The 20411-nt window shown below is 49.4% G+C and overlaps 2 protein-coding genes across 2 annotated transcripts in view; one reads left to right on the top strand and one right to left on the bottom strand.

The window, feature by feature from the left end:
• Nucleotides 1-1130: 1130 nt before the first annotated feature.
• Nucleotides 1131-1483, bottom strand: rbm8a (RNA binding motif protein 8A). Its single transcript, XM_038793392.1, is given in 2 exon segments — nt 1131-1291; nt 1294-1483. Coding segments are annotated over 2 exon segments (351 nt in total).
• Nucleotides 1484-14582: 13099 nt separating this feature from the next.
• LOC119963867 (chitin synthase chs-2-like) overlaps nt 14583-20411 on the top strand; it is a 146129-nt gene continuing 140300 nt past the window's right edge. The window contains exons 1-2 of the mRNA XM_038793263.1: nt 14583-14635; nt 15244-15385. Coding sequence (XP_038649191.1) covers nt 14583-14635; nt 15244-15385 — 195 coding nt within the window. The remainder of the gene's footprint in view (nt 14636-15243; nt 15386-20411) is intronic.

Genomic DNA, 20411 nt, shown 5'->3' with positions numbered 1-20411 from the left:
ACATATCCTCCACCCCGAGAAAAAAACAATCACCCTTGTCTTGGTCAGGTGCGCCCTGTGCACCATCTTGAACTGAATCAAGCTGAGCCTAGCACAGGGGGAGGTAGAATTGACCCTGTGAAGAGCCTCATTCCATACCGCCCCCTCCCCCCCCCTCCCCGCCCCCCATCAAACATCAGACCCAGCACAAGCTCCCACTTCCTCCTCATCTCATCCAATATGGCTGCATTGCTGACAGGATCTGGTCAAAATCCTTACCTCACCCAGAGGTAAGATCTTATTCAAGAGGGAGGGTGGAGGTTCCACGGGAAATTAAACGATCTCGTTACGCAAGGAATCATGCACCGAGAAATACATGAATAAATTAGACCTCGTGTGTTGGGATTTATCCAACAAATCTTCACGTTGACAAACCTACCCTCCACAATCATTTCCCCAAATCTTTCCAGCCCCTCTTTTTGTCAGGACCTAACTTTGAGCCTCGACCAGCTGACTCAGGAGATTGTTCCTACAGATAAGAGCAGACAATGACATGGAGGCAAATTTAGGATGTTATTTTATCTACTTCCAAATTTTCAATGTGGACACCTTCTTGAGGTAGCTTTTGCAGGGGAAAATGGAAGCAAAGCAGTTACCAAGGCCCCCAAACTGGAACCCTTCTACCCCCATCTGGAATATGGATCCTTGAGCAACCCCAGTACTTTCTCAATATTAACTGCCCAGTATTTTTGGGGGGGCGTTGAATTGACGAGCTTTGTTGCTGACAAACACCAAAATGCAGGTCACAGACACACCACCACATTAAAAGGATAGCTTGGTAGAAAATACAATGCACACGCCCCCCCCCCCCTCCCCGAGTTACAGCAGATTCACACCACACCCCACCCCTAATTCTATTGACAATAGCTCCTCTCAGGGGATATGGGGTTATGGGTAGAAGGCAGGTGGATGGGGATGGGAAACATTTCAACCATGTTTGAATGGCAGAGCTGATTTGATGATCCAATTGGCCTAATTCTGCTCCTATATCTTGTGGTCTCTCCATTGGCTCTCGGTCCGTTCCTGACCAATGTCGCTTCTGATTCGACTCCAGCTCCTCCTATTTCCATTCCTTCTGCACTTGATGTGTGTCAGTCCAGATTCAGGTGCAGATTCTTTATTCCACCATATTCGGCAAATTGATCATGAATATCCTCCTCTGTGGCTACTTAATGGACCCCAGTCAGAAACAGAATCCAGCCCTCAACAGAGCGCTGCAGCCCTGGCTTATCACCATGCTGCTCCGCAGAGTAACACCCTCACACAGCCTGGACTGGGCCCCTTCCTCTGAGCCAAAGCCTCACCCCTTCTGCTTCTTGGCCGTCTCCTTTAGTTTGTGGATGCTTTTATCCCCATCATCATCCATGGCAAAATTCTTTCCTTCAGCCTCATGGGGATCCAACATGAGCTGGCAGTAATAAAATAGCAAATTAGTAAGAACCATTTGAAGAGAAAAACGGGGAGACACTGAGAAAGAAATACAAGCCTTAGAAGGACATTTATTTTAACCATGTGAACCCTGCTTGCCAAGGACAGGGGAGGTTATCCCACTTCTGCAAGTCAGTTCTAACCGCTTTAACCAGAGGAGCATAATTAAATTTATGAAGTGATGCCCAATCGTGGGCTAACCAAATTCCCAGATAATGAAAGCTAGATCTGGCAAAGTGATAAGGCAGCATCCCCAAGTCAACTCACCTCCCTGAGGGATTCACCAGGAAGTACTCGCTCTTACCCAAATTCAACTTATACCACTCGAAGGAGCGAAAACTCCTTAGCAGCCTCATTGATGAGACCATCAATTCACGAGACACGTGCTTTAAGATATGAACAGTGGTTTTAATCTACTTACAACAGAGCCAGCCTGTAACATGATGAACCCTGGATGAACTGGTCGGCTGGCTCTGGGCATCGATCTTTATACAGCAGTCCAGGGGGATGAGCCATTGGCGGAGCCAAGGGTGGAGCCCTGTACAAACTCCTATGCATTCCCAGTGCTACTCCCCCTAGTGGTCGGGCAACGCAACTGCACTTACAATAATATGGTATCATATATATTACAGTGTGAATTACATTCACACATTCATCCCCTACAAAAAAATCAAGTCCGGCGGGGGTGGTGGTTCACAAATTGAGCCTGTCCGGTGGTCGAGTTGTCCGCTGCGATCTACGGAGCACCGGGGTTGCAGCCTCTTGTGGTGGCTGGATGGGTGTTATGGGTTGGGGTACGATGGCGGACTCCGGGGCGATTGCGTCCGAGCTCCTTACCCGTCTGGTTCGACTGGGGACTGGGGGCGCTGGGAGCTAGCCGGTGTGGGTGCGCGAAACAATTGTAGTGAGCTAGTGGGCTCAGGAGCGTGAGGGGGCGGCTGGGTGGGGTGTAGAGTGAGGGGTACCTCTGCAGTGATAGTGGGGGTGCTGGATCCTGCGGGTGCTAGGTCCCGGAGGGATACGGTGTCCTGACAGCCGTCAGGGAACTCTACGAAGGCGTACTGGGGGTTTGAGTGAAGCAGGCGCACCTTCTCTACAAGGGGGTCAGTGTTGTGCGCCCTGACGTGCTTCCTGAGGAGTACAGGGCCCGGTGTCTTCAGCCATGCCGGGAGAGAGACCCCGTGGTAGTGCCCCTGAAAAAACTAAAGAGCCGCTCATGAGGGGTCTGATTGGTCGCGGTGCATAAGAGGAACCTAATAGCATGGAGCGCGTCTGGGAGGACATCCTGCCAATGGGAGACTGGGAGATTCCTGGACCGGAGGGTCAGTAGGACGGTCTCCCAGACCGTCGCATTCTCCCTCTCCACCTGCCCGCTCCCCCTGGGGTTGTAGCTGGTAGTCCTGCTCGAGGCGATGGCCTTGTCGAGCAGGTACTGACGCAGCTCGTCGCTCATGAAGGACGAACCCCGGACGCTGTGTACGTAGCTGGGGAAACCAAACAGGGTGAAGATACTATGCAGGGCCCTAATGACTGTGTGGGAGGTCATGTCGGGGCACGGGATAGCAAAGGGGAAGCGGGAGAACGCGTCTATAACGTTTAGGAAGTAAACGTTCCTGTTAGTTGAGGGGAGTGGCCCTTTGAAATCGATTGCGAGGCTTTCAAAGGGCCTAGAAGCCTTGACCAGGTGGGCCCTGTCTGGTCTATAGAAATGCGGTTTACACTCCGCACAGATCGGGCAGTCTCTGGTGACAGCTTTTACCTCCTCAGTGGAGAAAGGCAGATTTCGGGCTTTGATGTAGTGGGCGAGCCAGGAGACCCCCGGGTGGTAGAGGTCGTTGTGGATGACTTTTAGGTGGGCGCTCTGTGCACTGGCGCACGTCCCGCAGGATAGGGCATCTGGGGGCTCGTTGAGCTTCCCCGGTCGATACTTAATATCGTAGCTATAGGTGGAGAGTTCGATCCTCCACTGCAGAATTTTATCGTTTTTAATTTTGCCCCTTTGCGAGTTGTCGAAAATGAAGGCAACCGATCTTTGGTCGGTGGTGAGGGTAAACCTCCTGCCTGCGAGGTAGTACCTCCAGTGATGAATAGCCTCCACAATGGCTTGTGCTTCCTTTTCGACTGCCGGGTGTCGGAGTTCCAAAGCAGAGAGGGTTCGGGAGAAAAATGCGACTGGTCTCCCTGCCTGATTTAATGTGGCTGCAAGAGCTACCTCTGAGGCATCACTCTCAACCTGGAAAGGGGGTGGATTCATCCACCGCCCGCATGGCTGCTTTGGCGATGTCCTCCTTGATGCAGTTGAAGGCCTGGCGCGCCTCATCTGACAGGGGAAATAGTGTGGCCTTAAAGAGTGGGCGGGCTTTGTCCGCATATTGAGGGACCCACCGGGCGTAATAGGAAAAAAATCCCAAGCACCGTTTGAGGGCCTTGGGACAATGAGGGAGAGAGAGTTCTAAGAGGGGGCGCATATGGTCCGGGTCGGGGCCTAGGACGCCGTTTTCCACGACATAGCCGAGGATGGCTAGTCTGGTCGTTCGGAAAACGCATTTCTCCTTGTTACATGTTAGATTTAGTTTCTGAGCCGCCTGGAGAAAACGGTAGAGGTTGGCGTCGTGGTCCTGCTGGTCATAGCCGCAGATGGTAACGTTATCCAAGTACAGGAACGTGGCCCGCAGCCCGTACTGGTCCACCATTCGGTCCATTGCTCGTTGGAACACCGAAACCCCATTTGTGACGCCGAAGGGAACCCGGAGGAAATGGAAGAGGTGGCCATCGGCCTCGAATGCTGTGTAGTGGCGGTCCTCCGGGCGGATTGGGAGCTGGTGGCATGCAGACATCAGATCCACCGTGGAAAAAATCCGATACTGGCCGATCTGGTTAACCATGTCTGCAATCCTGGGGAGGGTGTACGCGTCGAGGAGCGTAAACCTATTAATGGTCTGACTATAGTCTACGACTATGCGGAATTTTTCCCCGGTCTTGACGACCACCACCTGAGCTCTCCAAGGGCTTTTGCTGGCCTCTATGATCCCCTCACTGAGGAGCCTTTGGACCTCTGATCGGATGAACACCCTATCCTGCAGGCTGTATCGCCTGGTGCGAGTGGCTACGGGTTTACAGTCCGGGGTGAGGTTGGCAAAGAGAAATGGGGGGGGGGAGATTCGCAGTGGCTAGGCTGCAGATAGTGAGCGGGGGTAGGGGTCCACCGAAACTGAGGGTGAGACTCTTGAAATTACATTGAAAATCGAGTCCCAATAAGAGTGGGGCGCAGAGTTCGGGCAGGACGTAGAGGTGGAAGTTAGAATAGCTAGCGCCTTGGATTGTGAGAGTCGCGGCGATGCGCCCTTGGTTCTGAACAGAGCGGGAGCCTGAAGCGAGGGAGATAGTTTGCCGCGCAGGGAAAACGGGGAGCAAACAGCTTCTTACCAGATCTGGGTGTATGAAGCTCTCAGTGCTCCCGGAGTCAAAAAGGCACGGTGTGCTGTACCCGTTGATTTGGACCGTCGCCATCGAGTTGTGGAGGTGCTTTGGGCGCAATTGGTCCAGTGTGACTGCGCTGAGTTGCGGGTAGTCGGCGGCTCGATCAGCTGTTCTGGAGTGGCCCCATGATGACTGCCCTCTGAGTTCGTAGTCGTCGAGGTAAGTTTCAGAGTTTGGAGGGGATGGATCCCAAGATGGCCGCCCCCATGAGTCGCACATGGCCGACCGCATGGAGGAAGATTGCCAAGATGGCCGCCCCCATGAGCCGCACATGTCGGCCGCATGGAGGAGGATTGGCAAGATGGCTGCCCCCATGAGTCGCACATATTGGGTGGGGGCAGAGTCAGGCTGCAGCATTTCGGGGCCTGGGAATTTGGGGAACGAGTGCTTTGAGCCATGGGAGGGTTAGAGGCTGGGGTTTTCTTCGCCAGACACACTCTGGCATAGTGTCCTTTTCGCCCACAGCTGCTGCAGGTCGCGTTGCGGGCCGGGCAGTGCTGCCGCGGGTGCTGGGGCTGGCCACAAAAGTGGCAGGCTGGGGCAGCATTGTGGCTGGGCGGCTGCGCGGCGCAGGCCAGGGGGAGTCGCTGGTCGGGGGCCCATGCCGGGGTCACGGGGTCTGTGGGGAACGAGGTGAGGCTGCGAAATGAGACCTCCATAGTCGTAGCACGTTCAACAGTATCTTCAAGATTTTGGGGCCCCTTTTCCAGCAGTCGCTGGCGCACGTAATTTGCTCTCAGGCCCGCAACAAAGACATCGCGGACAGCAAGTTCTCTATGCTCTGCAGCAGTTACAGCCTGATAGTTACAGTCCCGAGACAGAGTTTTAGTTCTCTGATGAATTCTTCGAGTAATTCCGTCGGCCGCTGGCGGCGAGTAGTAAACACGTGTCGCGTGTAGACCTCATTTACATTTTGTCGAGTAGCGCTAGGGCTTCAGTATATGAGCCGGTACAGTTTAGTTGAGTGGAAATTCTGTGGCTTACCCTCGCGTGCAGTAGGCTAAGTTTCTGCTCCTCCATCGTTCCAGCTGTGCTTGTTTCCGCCAGGTAGGCTTTAAAACATCGGAGCCAATGCGAAAAGATTTATTTTGCCTATGCATCCTGTGGGTCGAGTTCCAATCGCTCAGGCTTGAGGGCTGATTCCATAATTGTTCCTTACTGTTTCTTTTTTTTTTTTTTTTTTTTTTTTTTTTTTTTAAATTTTAGATTAGCCAATTATTTTTTCCAATTAAGGGGCAATTTAGCGTGGCCAATCCACCTACTCTGCACATTTTTGGGTTGTGGGGGCGAAACCCACGCAGACACGGGGAGAACGTGCAAACTCCACACGGACAGTGACCCAGAACCGGGATCGAACCTGGGACCTCAGCGCCGTGAGGCGGTTGTGCTAACCACTAGGCCACCGTGCTGCCCTCCTTACTGTTTCTTAAGTAGATTAAATTAATGAGACCATCAATTCACGAGACATGTGCTTTAAGATATGAACAGTGGTTTTAATCTACTTGCAACAGAGCCAGCCTGTAACATGATGAACCCTGGATGAACTGGTCGGCTGGCTCTGGGCATCGATCTTTATACAGCAGTCCAGGGGGAGGAGCCGTGGGCAGAGCCAAGGGTGGAGCCCTGTACAAACTCCTATGCATTCCCAGTGCTACTCCCCCTAGTTGTCGGGCAACGCAACTGCGCTTACAATAATATGGTATCATATATATTACAGTGTGAATTACATTCACCACACTCATTATCTCATCCATGGCGGAGACTGACGTGGTTATAAAGAAGATCATCTGAATACTAGGACACCCCAGGTTCTCCCTGCCTTATTCCCCCTCCACTCAGTTGAAGGTCTTAACGCAATGCCCAGTAGTTCAATTGACAAAGCAAATAGAATCAGCGACAATGGACAACGATGGCTCATGCCCCTATTTAACTGAAAGTAACCCAAGCTCAAGTCATTCATACGAACACGAGCAGTGGGAGCCCGATACAACAACCAAATCCAAGATATAAATCTTGGCTTGAAATCAAACACCCAAGAATCTCAAATAGATAGGCCCACTTGACCCTGCTTCCTGCGCTGGGAGCACGTTTCCTATTCGGCTGCGTCACCACACCTGCTGCCTCTTCTGCCTTCGCGCCAAAACTATGGAACTGATTTGCAGCAAGCTCACTAGCATGACATATTTGAATGGCACTTTAACGTTGCAGATCTGTTTCCTGGAATAGCCTCTCGCGCATTTTATTATTGAAGATTCCAAAAACTACCAGGTATCGTATCAATGACTGGAGTGTGCTGAAATTGCACAACTGCGCTTTCAATTGCAAGTCAGTGAGGAAGCTACTGAATGCCTCTCCCGTGTTCTAGGTGCACGTACGGAATATATATCGCTCAAAGGTTTTTTTTTTAGGGGAGCAATGCTGATTGAATTGTTCAAACACTTCTTTGAAGATTTAGCTGTCAGCCTCATTTTGAAATGCAAAAGTATTGGCAATCTCAATTGCTTGGGGGCCTGCAACAGTGAGCAGCAACGCAATACGCCTCTTATCTGGCTGTGCCTGCAGACCAAGAGCTGCAACATAAAGTTTAAACTGCTGCTCAAACACCCTCCAATTTTCATCTACATTACCGGTAAACCAAAGTTGTTGAGATGCCTTCCATTCCAGGCTTCGAAGTTTTACTATGTATTGAGCACAAGATGCCAGTAGCTTGCAAGGTCAGTCACAAAGATTTTGCTTCCTTTCTTATCCTGCAGTTATCTTCAGTGGTTTGGGTTTTTTGTACAGAATCTTCAAGTCCTTGCTAAATCATCAAACCTGGTACCATGTCATGTTCTGCAGACCAGCCGAAGTGAATGATGAAGTACAGAACATTTAGTTTAAAATAATTTATTGTCAAACACCTGCGTGGTCAGATAACTAGGATAACAAAAATAATAAATAGCTAACACTAAATAACTATTGTGGAACTACTGCAAATACGTTTATCTCCCAGCATGACCAACTCCCAGATCATATGGTGACGGGATGGGTTTACAATGCCACCTAGTGGTCGGAGGTTGTGAATAACATTATGTACAAACTTGCATTTTGCATATCATCACATTGACCAGAAACTAAACTGGACAAGCTGTATAAGCATGGTGGCTACACAAGCAGATCAGAGGCTGGGCACGACTCACCTCCTGACTGCCTAATGCGCCCATCATCTACGATGCACAATTCAGGAGTCTGATGGAATACTCTCAACCTGCCTCAATAAATGTGGCTCCGACAACATTCAAGAAACTCAACACCATCCAGGACAAAATAGCTTCCCATCTAACACTTTAATCATTTACTCCTTCCACCACTATTGCAAAAGTGTTGTTTCTTTCATGGGATCTGGGTGTCATTGACACGGACAATATTTGTTGTCCATCCCAATTATCCTTGAACTAAGTGGCTTGTACAGCATTTCAGAAAACAATTAAGGGTCAACCACATTGCTGTGAGACTGGAATCTTATGTCGGCAAGGCCAAGGATGGATGGCAGATTGCCTTCCCTGAAGGGTATTAGTGAACCCGATTGTTTTTGTGTGCACCATTTATGAGACTAGATTTGAATTCCAGATGTTTTATTAAACAATTCAATTTTGAATGAATTGAATTTGAATTCCACTGGCTGCTATGCTAGTATTTGAATCCGCATCAACAGTATATTAGCCAGGATTACCAGTCTCTGGATTACCAGTCCAGTGACAGTACCACTGTCTGTCTCCTCAATTTGCAATTTTGTGTACCGTGTACAATGTGTGCTCCAGCATGGTAGCATAGTGATTAGCACAGTTGCTTCACAACTCCAGGGTCCCAGGTTCGATTCCCGGCTTGGGTCACTGTCTGTGCGGAGTCTGCATGTTCTCCCCATGTTTGCGTGTGTTTCCTCCGGGTGCTTCGGTTTCCTCTCACAGTCCAAATTTGTGCCAGTTAGGTGGATTGGTCATTCTAAATTGCCCTTAGTGCCCAAACAAAAATGTTGGATGGGGTTGCTGGGTTACGGAGATGGGACGGAGGTGTGGGCTTTGGTAGGGTGGTTTCCAAAAAAAGGGCTGCTGCAGACTCAATGGGCTGAATGGCCCCCTTCTGCACTGTAAATTCTATGTTTCTCTTACTCTTCAAGTTTCCTTCAACACCTCCAAAACCTATGATCTTGAAACCTCAAAGGACAAGGACAGTAGAGGGGAGGGATTGAATCTCGTGGACAGGTCCTGCACCTCTGAGATCAGACCACTCTTTTTAAAGGGCGCACCAATCTCCATTAGCTGCTGCAGCTGCACCCCCTCCCCACCCTGGGCCACAGGCAGTGTACCACCCCACCCTAATCACTGGCAAGGTTCCCCCACTCAGAACCCCATTCACTTCCCCGCCACCCCATTCCTCTCCCCAATCAGCCCCACCAGGCCTGTCAATCAGCCACCCAATCAGTCATTCAGCCCCCTAACATCCCCTCAGACCAAACCTTTTGCCCCTGCCCACCCCCCCCCCCTCCCCCCCTTTAGTTCCCTCTCTTCAGGCCAACCCTGGCATATTGCAGTCAAAGTGGTGGCAAGGTGGTACGTACCCTATCAACAATTGCCACCAGGGTGCCGAGGCTGTCCTTCATGGGAAGTGGGGATCAGGAGAGTTTGTGCTGGCTGGAGGGGCTCAGGCTGGAGGGCTTTCTCACACTATCTGAAGCCTTTCAACCCATTAAACAGTCACTCAGTACGTAACAGTTAAAGTTTTCCCATAATCATAGACTGTAAACATAGAATCTGTAGAGTTCAGAAGGAAGCCATTTGGCCCATCAAGTCTGCACTGAGCATCCGAAACAGCTCAGGCCCACTCTAGTTTATCCCCATAACCCCGTAACCTAACCTGCACATCCCTAGACACGAGGGACAATTTAGCATGGCTAACCCACCAAACCTACAAATCTTTAAAGTGGAAATGTTCTCATCTAGACCCCTATACCATTTAGACAGTCACTCATAATCTCATGAATACACATCCCTGATAATAAAGTGAAAATTTTCTCATCTGCACTCCTAAGCCCGTTAAAACTCTGTCAGTACGGCAAGTTTAAATGTCTGTGTGAGGAGGGCGAACGTTATGCCTTTGAAGTGGTGGAAACCTTTGAAGTAAAAATCCATCTGATTCTCTTCTGTCCTTTAGGGAAGGAAACCTGCCATCCTTATGTGGTCTGGCCAACATGTGACTCCAGATCCACAGCAATGTCGTTGACTATTAAAAGTTTGAGCAACAGCAACTAGGGATGGGCAATAAATGCTGGTCCAGCCAGCGCCATTCAAATTGAATAAAGTAAATTTTTAAAAAAGAGATTGAGGGCGGGATTCTCCGTTGGCTGATGCCGAAATCGTGAAATGCGATTGGGCGGAGAGTAGGTTCCGACACCAATTCATGCGGGCGCACAATTCTCCGCCGCCTCGACAGCAGCGCCAATGCGTTCCGGAATGCATGTACAGTAAACACTGTTTACATATCATTAACGGACCTGATCCGATATTCACCGGAGCCTCCGCAATTCTCTGCCTCAGATGTGCCTCATTTCCGACGGCGCGGTTCACTTGTGCTTTTAAAAACATGAAATTGGGGACTTCTGGCGGCGGCTATGGAGGAGTAGGTCGCAGATTTGATAGCTCCCACCTGTGACAGACTTTTGGACCTCTTTTTACTGTTTTTTTCTGGATTGTATTGGATAAATCGGTGGAGAGTGAGACAGTGAGGAGAAGTCCCCCTCCAGTGCATGGAGAATTGGACCACAAGTGGCTGAGTGAGAAGACAAAGTTTTACAAGAAAGACGCAAGCAGAGCCGGCCATGCGGACATGGTGGAGAAGCAGGGCCGCGGGGAGATGACACAGTGGTTGACGGAACAGCTGGTGAAGTTTTTTGAAGAATGCTTTGCCAAGCTTAAGAAGGACACGCTGGACCCGATCAAGGCTTCGATTGATCAGGTGGTGCAGAATCAAGAAATCCACGGACGTGCGATCCAGGAGATGGAGAAAAAGGTGTCCGAGCATGAGGAATACCTAACTGTGCTGGAGACCAAGGTAAGGATGATGAGTGACCGCAGAAAAGAATGCAGGAAAAGCTGGAGGACTTGGAGAACGAGTCCAGGAGGCAGAATCTGAGAATCGCCGGCCACCCTGAGGGCAGTAAGGGATTGGATGCGAGGGCTTATGTGAAGAACATGTTGGTGAAGTTGATGGGGGCTGAGGTGTCCCTCGGCCCCTGGAAGTGGATAGAGCGCATAGAGCCCTCGCAAGGAAGCCCCGAGCAAACGAGCCACTGAGGGCGATGGTGGTATGTATGCACCGGTTCCTAGACACGGAACACATTCTGCGGTGGGCCAAGAAAGAGCTGAGCAGCAGATGGGAGAATTGTGAGCTGCGCATTTATCAAGACCTGGGTGCTGACTTGGCCAAGAGGTGAGCCGGGTTTAATTGGGCAAAATAGGCCCGCTTTAAGTAGGGGGTTAAGTTCAGGATGCGCGTCCCAGTGCGTCTGTGGGTCACATATGAGGACCGGGAATTATACTTTGAAACACCGAACAGTGCATTGACTTTTCATCAGTATGGGGCTGTTTCGTGGTCAAGTGTTAACTTTGTTTTAATGGGAGTTGGATGGAGTGGTGGTGTTTCTGTGGTTGTTTTTCAACTTTTTTCTACTGTATACTGGAGAATGTGACGCTATGAATATGTATGTACAAGTGGAGGGTGAGGGGGGAGGAAAGAGAACAATGGGGAGACAGTCAGTTTGGTACCATGGGCAGGAGCTATCAGGTCAGCTGGGCCGGCTGACTCACGGAAGCACAGTGGGGGTTGATCAGCTGATAAGCTTGATATGGGGGGGGGTTGGGTGTCTGGTGCTGTTACCAGAGGGGAGGGGGGGGGAGATGCTTTGCTGACAGGGGAGGAACTGCTACGAGGGGACAAATGAGAGGTCGGGGATGGCGGATGCCCGAGGGCGGGCTCGAGGAGGCCAGGGGCGCGAGCTGGAGGCTGGCCTCAAAAGGGTGATGGCTAGTCAGCAAGGTGGGGGGGGGGGGGGGGGGGGGGGGGGTCATCGAGTCCCCTGACCAGGCTGATTACATGGGATGTTAGAGGGCTGAATGGGCTGATCAAGAGGACTCGCGTGCTTGTGCATCTGAGGAGGCTGAAGGTGGACGTCGCAATGTTGCAAGAGACACACCTAAAGGTTACAGACCAGACTAGATTGAGGAAGGGGTGGGTTGGCCAAGTATTCCACTCAGGGCTGGATTCAAAGACTACGTGGGTAGCAATTCTGATTAATAAACGGCTGGCATTTGAGGCAGGGAGAATCGTGTCAGACATGGCGGGCAGTGGCAATGGTGAGTGGGAAGCTGGAGGGGCGCAGGTGGTACTCGTGAATGTATATGCTCCGAACTGGGACACCGTGGAATTTATGAGGCGGGTGTTAGGTAAGATCCCAGACTTAGAGTCGCATAACTTGATCATGGGGGGAAATTTTAACACAAGTCATTGGACCGGTCAAAATCAAGGACAGGGAGGGTGCCAGCCGCAGCAAAGGAATTGAAGGGATTTATGGAACAAATAGGGGTGGGGGGTGGAGTAGACCCATGGAGGTTTGGATGGCCAAGAGTGAAGGAGTTTGTTTTTTTCTCCCATGTCCACAAGGTATACTCTTGGATTGATTTTTTTGTTCTGAGCATGGGTGACAGAGTACTCGGCAATCGCAGCATCGAATCATGTCCTACATTGGGTGGATCTACAGGTTAGTTTGGAGAGAGGACAAGACCCGCTATGGAGGCTGGATGTGGGGTTGTTAGCAGACAAAGCAGTCTGTGGGCGGATGAACAAATCCTTCCAGAACTACCTGGAAACAAGTGATACGGGGGAGGTCTCTGCAGCAACTGTCTGGGAAGCTTTGAAGGCAGTGGTCAGAGGGGAATTAATCTCAATACAGGCCCACAGAGAAAAGGTGGAACGAGTTGAGAGGGATAGGTTAGTTGAGGAGATACTCCAGGTGGACGGAGGCCCCGAACGTGAGGCTACCGAGGGAGCGGCGGAGGTTACAGGTGGAATTTGGGCTGTTGTCTACAGGGAAGGCAGCAGAACAGCTGAGGATGGCAAGGCAGGCGATCTATGAGTAAGGGGAAAAGTCAAATAGAATGTTAGCGCATCAGCTCAGGAAAAGGGAGGCAGCCAGGGAGATAGCGAGAGTAAAGAGTAGAGGTGGGATCACGGCCCTGGACCCAGCGGGGGTGAATGAGGTGTTTCAGGACTTTTACAGCATATTGTATGAGTCAGAACTCCCGGCTGGGGTGGAGGGGATGAGGCAGTTGTTGGGTCAGTTGAGGTTCCCGAGGGTGGATGAGGATCTGATGGAAGGGCTGGGAGCCCCAATTGAAATTGAAGAAACAATGAAGGAGTTGGAGGACATGTTATCTGGCAAGATCCCGGGGCCGGACGGCTACCCGGTGGAATTCTATAATAAGTTTTCGGAGATATTGAGCCCACTGCTGGTGAGGACATTTAATGAAGCAAGAGAGAAGGGAGCCCCAACAATGTCGCAGGCCTCGATTTCATTGATCCTGAAACGGAAGAAGGGTCTGGAGCAATGCGGGTCACGCAGGCCAATTTCTCTACTGAATGTGGACGCCAAACTGCTGGCTACGGTATTGGCCACAAGGATAGAGAACTGTGTCCTGGGGGTGATAGGGGAAGACCAGACAGGGTTTGTAAAGGGCAGGCTACTCATGGGCAATGTTCGAAGGCTCATAAATGTTATTATGATGCCCTCAGAACATAGAATCATTGAATTTACAGTGCAGGAGGAGGCCATTTGGCCCACCGAGTCTGCACCGGCCTTTGGAAAGGGCACCCTATCTCAGCCCATACCTCGCCCTGTACCCACACCTCCACCCTATCCCCATAACCCCCAGTTAACCTTTTTGGACACGAAGGGCAATTTACCATAGCCAATCCACCTAACCTGCACATATTTGGACTGTGAATGGAAACCAGAGCACCCGGAGGAAACCCACACGGGCACGAGGAGAACGTGCAGCCTCCACACAGTGTCCCAAGCTGGGAATCGAATCCGGCACCCTGGAGCTGTGAAACAACTGTGTTAACCACTGTGCTACAGTGCTGCCCCTATATTTCTGAGCATCTAAATATAATACTGTACAGAATAAAAGGTTACATGTGTTTTAAAGTTACAAACCTGGTGATCGTAGTTAATTGGGCTCAACCAAGGAGCTCAGGTTTTTAAATACAATCTAATTTCAACAGAGTTAAGACTCTAGGTCAAGAGGGGCTGGAATTGACACAAATTAGGGTGTTGTAAAAATATACACTTCATATCTTTGGTTGCTTTGTGCGTGATCAATAATGTGTTGATTAAAGTTGTTTTTATTCTGATCCTATTGTTAATGAATGTTTAATTATAGTTAGTGTATCCAAGTATTAAACATGCTTATATAAATGATCCGAGTTGAAGAAAAGTCACCTGAAAATATATTTACGTAAGCTGAGCACCACACCCACAGAAACAAGTTGAACGCCTATATATAAATGGCATTTGGTCTGATTCATCTACCAACTTGAAAAGAATGGAAAATGATGACGAAGGTATCAAGGAGCTGAAAAGACAGCGCAGAAGCAGGTAAAACTTTTTCTAATTTTCTTAATTTGCTATTAATGTATAATTTCAAAAATGAGGCACGTAAATAATTTTTAAAAATATTTGTAACATGGGCATTTGGTATTTGCCAATGACTATTTGATATTAAGTATCAGCTTTTACAGCTGGTTTTGGTAACTTCAAAGAGTAATTGTCATGTTCAGGGCACTGTATTAATTTGGATCAATAAAATTGTGCAGCCGTGTGTAGTTAAAAGCTTTGGCATCATTGTGTGGAGGGGAAACACCTACACACAAAAAGACTAAGGATTTCAAACTATAAAAGCATATTAATGAACAAGATAACTAAAACACTAATATGTGGCCAGTTGATGAATGATTTTCTGTTCAAAATAGTTGTAATGAACTTGGTCAAGTGGAACAGTGTAGTTTTTGAGAATATGTATTAGACACTATTTGTTTCACATGCATATCTCTTGCTCCTCACCTATCATTAGGCAGCTATACTTGAAATATTATGTAAAGTAAGGCAATTTTACTTAATAAAAATGTCAAATTTTAAATTTACAATGAACAATCTTTAAAGTCTACTGGCGAGCAGGTGCTTTATTATCCTTTTTTTTCATTTAGTTTCGTGAAAACATGGGATCCCTTTAAGTTGAAAACAGTAAACGAAGAAGAAGAAATCACTGGGAAATTTGTACTGCTCCTGCAGTATATAATCTGCTTTATCTTTGGAGTTTGTGTACTGGTGTTTATCTTTCTCAGTAAGGTTAGTAAATACTAAGTGAAACAGAACTTGAAATTTAAAACAACTTAACTATGCTTCACATCTTTCCTTTCGTTGCAAACCTTTCAAGATGTTTGTTAAACAGCAGTATTGCAGGGCATGTTTTGCTTAAGATCTACTGAGCACAATATAAGCAAGGTCCTGCATTTATAAAGCACCGTTTATGACCTCATGATGTCTCAAAGCACTTTTACCAATAAAACTTTTGCCATCCAATGAAATACTTCTTGAAAAACTGAGCAAGAAATCAAATAAATGACAAAGAGATTTATTTGAGTGTTGGCTGAAATTGAAAAGTACCAGGGAATATTTTACACCCACCTGAGTGTGGAGACAGGAACTTCAATGTCATGTCACATTCCTGCAGCAGTGGAGCACTCCCACTATAACACACTGGACCACCAGCCCCAATTTTAGACTCAGTTCTCTGGAGGAGTGTTTGATCTCAGGCTGATGTGATACAAAGTTTAAGATGGTTGATGTGGAATGGACATATGCAATATTCAAGTCATGGATTTATTTCTCTCATCTCAATTTTTTTTTTGAAACGCATTTTATTCAAACTTGTATCAAAGTAGGTTACAGCAAATAAACACCCTGGGAAACATTCTTCCCAACAATCAACTATACAGTTTGTTCAGATTTTTCTCCTTTTTCACCCCACTTCTCAGCTCAAAGAAGAAGGCCTCCTGCTGGCCTTACCCTCCCCCACCCAAACAAGGACTTCTGAACTCCAGGTAGCCTTCTGCAAAAGAAAAAAAAAACAGATGTTAAACACAAATAGTCCCATAAAACAGGAGGGGGGGGGGGGGGGGGGGGTGGGAGCATCCATCCCCACATAAACTTTCCACTGCTACAACTCCTTACAATCTCAAAATTGAACAGAAACCCCGGCACCGCCTTGACCTTGTTGAAACCTGCCTGCCGTTTTGCCAACTCGGCTCTGACGTCCTGATAAATCCGGACGTTATTTCCTTCCAGTCCATAAGACCATAAGACCATAAGACATAGGAGTGGAAGTAAGGCCATTCGGCCCATCGAGTCCACTCCGCCATTCAATCATGGCTGATGGGCATTTCAACTCCACCTCCCAGCATTCTCCCCATAGCCCTTAATTCCTCGCGACATCAAGAATTTATCTATCTCTGCCTTGAAGCCATTTAGCGTCCCGGCCTCCACTGCACTCTGCGGCAATGAATTCCACAGGCCCACCACTCTCTGGCTGAAGAAATGTCTCCGCATTTCTGTTTTGAATTTACCCCCTCTAATTCTAAGGCTGTGCCCACGGGTCCTCGACTCCTCGCCTAACGGAAACAGTTTCTTTGCGTCCATCCTTTCTAAGCCATGTATTATCTTGTAAGTTTCTATTAGATCTCCCCTTAACCTTCTGAACTCCAATGAATACAATCCCAGGAACGCCAGCCGTTCCTCATATGCTAGACCCGCCATTCCAGGGATCATCCGTGTGAATCTCCGCTGGACACGCTCCAGTGCCAGTATGTCCTTCCTGAGATGTGGGGCCCAAAACTGGACACAGTACTCCAAATGGGGCCTAACCAGAGCCTTATAAAGGCTCAGTAGCACATCGCTGCTTTTATATTCCAACCCTCTTGAGATAAATGACAACATAGCATTCGCTTTCTTAATCACGGATTCAACCTGCATGTTTACCTTTAGGGAATCCTCGACTAGCACTCCCAGATCCCTTTGTACTTTGGCATTATGAATTTTCTCACCGTTTAGAAAGTAGTCTATGCTTGGATTCTTTTTTCCAAAGTGCAAGACCTCACATTTTCTCACGTTGAAATGCATCAGCCATTTCCTGCACCACTCTCCCAAACTGTCTAGATCCTTCTGCAGCCTCCCCACTTCCTCAGCACTACCTGCCTGACCACCTAACTTCGTATCATCAGCAAACTTCGCTAGAATGCCCCCAGTCCCTTCATCCAGATCATTAATATATATGGTGAACAGCTGCGGCCCCAACACTGAACCCTGTGGGACACCGCTGGTCACCGGCTGCCATTCCGAAAAAGAACCTTTTATCCCAACTCTCTGCCTTCTGTCAGACAGCCAATCCTCAACCCATGCCAGTAGCTCACCTCGAACACCATGGGCCCTCACCTTACTCAGCAGCCTCCTGTGTGGCACCTTATCAAAGGCCTTTTGGAAATCCAGATAGACCACATCCACTGGGTTTCCCTGGTCTAACCTACTTGTCACCTCCTCAAAGAATTCTAACAGGTTCGTCAGGCACGACCTCCCCTTACTAAAACCAGTCGCAGCTACGCTTCTCCTTGGCCCACCGTAGAATTCTCTCTTTATCCACAAATTTGTGGAGTCTCACGATCGCCACCCACGGCGTCTCCCCAGCTCTAAGATTTTGCCTCAGAGATCTATGCGCTCTGTCCACTTCAGATGCCTTATCTAGCACCCCTTCTGCCACCAGTCCCGCCAGCATCCTCAAGACGTACCTCCTGGCACTCATACCTTCCACTCCTTCAGGCAGGTCCACTATTCGCAGGTTCTGCATTCTCGGGGCATTCTCCTGCTCCTCAATCTTTGCCCTCAGCATTTTACAAAGGTCTCCCAGGAGCCCCACCTCTGCCTCCAGAGCCACCAGACGATCACTGTGGTCCGAGATCACTCCTTCAATCTCCATCCACCCCAAAGTACTCTTCAGGGGTGCCACAACTTCTGCAATGGCCTTTGCATGATCCGCCTGCATTTCTTTCCTCTGTTTATGGATTTCCTTCTTGATAAAAGTCATCAGTTCCTGTATCTGGGGCCTTACTGCTTGCCCCTCCCCCGCCTTCATGCTGGAAGAGACTGTCTGTGAAGCACAAGACTGTTTCAACTTTCGTGCCAAACATCTATTCCAGGGGTAAACTACTCCTGTAACACTAACCTACGCCTTTTCATCAAAATTCCACCCGGATCTGGGTAAAAAAGAGCCATTTTCTGTGACTTTGAACAGGAACAGCCCTTTATGTGACCAATGACTCCATGGTCACAAGCGGAAGTCCATCATCTGAATTCTTGTTTGAATGATCACATATCATTTATCTTCCATCCATTTTTTTGTGTGTACAGAGTAGGCGGCACTGTAGCACAGTGGTTAGCACAGTTGCTTCACAGCTCCAGGGTCCCAGGTTCGATTCCCAGCTTGGGTAACTGTTTGTGATGAATCTGCACGTTCTCCCCGTGTCTGTGTGGGTTTCCTCTGGGTGCTCCGGTTTCCTCCCACAGTCCAAACATGTGCAGGTTCTGTGAATTAGACATTCTATGTTGCCCTTAGTGTTCAAAAGGGGGAGGTGGGGTTCCTGGGTTACGGGGATAGGGTGGAGGTGTGGGCTTAAGTAGGGTGTGCTTTCCAAGGGCCGGTGCAGACTTGATGGGCTGAATGGTCTCCTTATGCATTGTAAATTCTATGATTCATTTCCTTTTGTATCAATCTTAACACACCACAATTTTTGATTTGTTTAACAATGAGTAAGTTAGTATTTTGGGAGGGAATTGTGATTTTGGGAAAGATAGCTGGTACTTTGATAGCTGGTAACTGGACCATTTACAACAATCTAAACACGTCCTCTTGACATTCCTTGCATATTAACATCCCAACATACATTTCAGCTTTGCCCCGCTCTGCAGCTTTGCCCACCCTCTCCAGCTTTGCCCCCCTCTCCAGCTTTGCCCACCCTCTACAACTTCAAAGCTTCCCTCCCCTCTCCAGCTTCCCTCCCCTCTCCAACTTCGTCCCCCACACCAGCTTCGCCCTCTCCAGCATTCCCCCTCTCCAGCTTTGTCTCCCCACGCCAGCTTCCCACCTCCAGCTTTCCCCCTCTCGAGCTTCATCCCCCACGCCAGCTTTTCCCCTCTCCAGCTTCAACCCCCATGCCAGCTTTCCCCTTCTACAGCTTTCCCCCCATGCCAGCTTCATCCCCCATGCCAGCTTTTCCCCTCTCCAGCTTCAACCCCCATGCCAGCTTTCCCCCACTACAGCTTTCCCCTCATGCCAGCTTTCCCCCCGCTCCAGCTTCATCTCCCACGCCAGCTTAACCCCTCTCCAGCTTTGTCCCCCATGCCAGCTTTTCACCTCTCCAGCTTCGTCCCCCACGCCAGCTTTCCCCCCTCTCCAGCTTTCCCCCCTCTCCAGCTTTCCCCCTCTCCAGCTTCATCCCCCACGCCAGCTTTCCCCCTCTCCAGCTTCATCCCCGCCAGCTTTCCCCCTCTCCAGCTTTCCCCCTCTCCAGCTTCATCCCCCACGTCAGCTTTCCCCCTCTCCAGCTTCATCCCCCTCTCCAGCTTCATCCTCCATGCCAGCTTTCCCCCTCTCCAGCTTCATCCCCCATGCCAGCTTTACCCCTCTCCAGTTTCATCCCCCACGCCAGCTTTCCCCCTCTCCAGCTTCATCCCCCATGCCAGCTTTACCCCTCTCCAGCTTCATCCCCCACGCCAGCTTTCCCCCTCTTCTGCTTCATCCCCAACTCAGCTTTCCCCCTCTCCAGCTTCGTACCCCTCTCCAGCTTTCCCCCTCTCCAGCTTCATCCCCCACACCAGCTTTACCCCTTGTGGTGAATGTGATTCACACTATATATAGTTGCCAATATCGCTCCATGTATATATGTTCGTTATCTGCCCGTTGTAAGTGCAGTTGCACTATCCGACCAACAGGGGGGAGTCGCTCTGGGAGGACGCGAGAGTTTGTACTGGGCTCCTTCCTTGGCTAAGCCCAGGACTCCTCCCCCTGGGACTGATGTATAAAGATCAGTGCCTTAGAGCCAGCCTGCCATTTCACCTGAAGTTCAACGACTAATAGGCTGGCTCTATTGTAAGTGTATTAAAGACTCTGTTCAGATCCAATAACACGTGTTCGCTGAATTGATGGTTCCATCACCCCTCACCAGCTTCGTCCCCCACGCCAGCTTCTCCCCCTCTCCAGCTTCATCCCCCACGCCAGCTTTCCCCCTCTCCAGCTTCATCCCCCACACCAGCTTTCCCCCTCTCC

Source organism: Scyliorhinus canicula, chromosome 1 (assembly GCF_902713615.1).
Source record: "Scyliorhinus canicula chromosome 1, sScyCan1.1, whole genome shotgun sequence".
NCBI lineage: Eukaryota > Metazoa > Chordata > Chondrichthyes > Carcharhiniformes > Scyliorhinidae > Scyliorhinus > Scyliorhinus canicula.
Note: the sequence above shows the minus strand (reverse complement) of the source record. Positions and strands in the feature narration are given on the sequence as shown.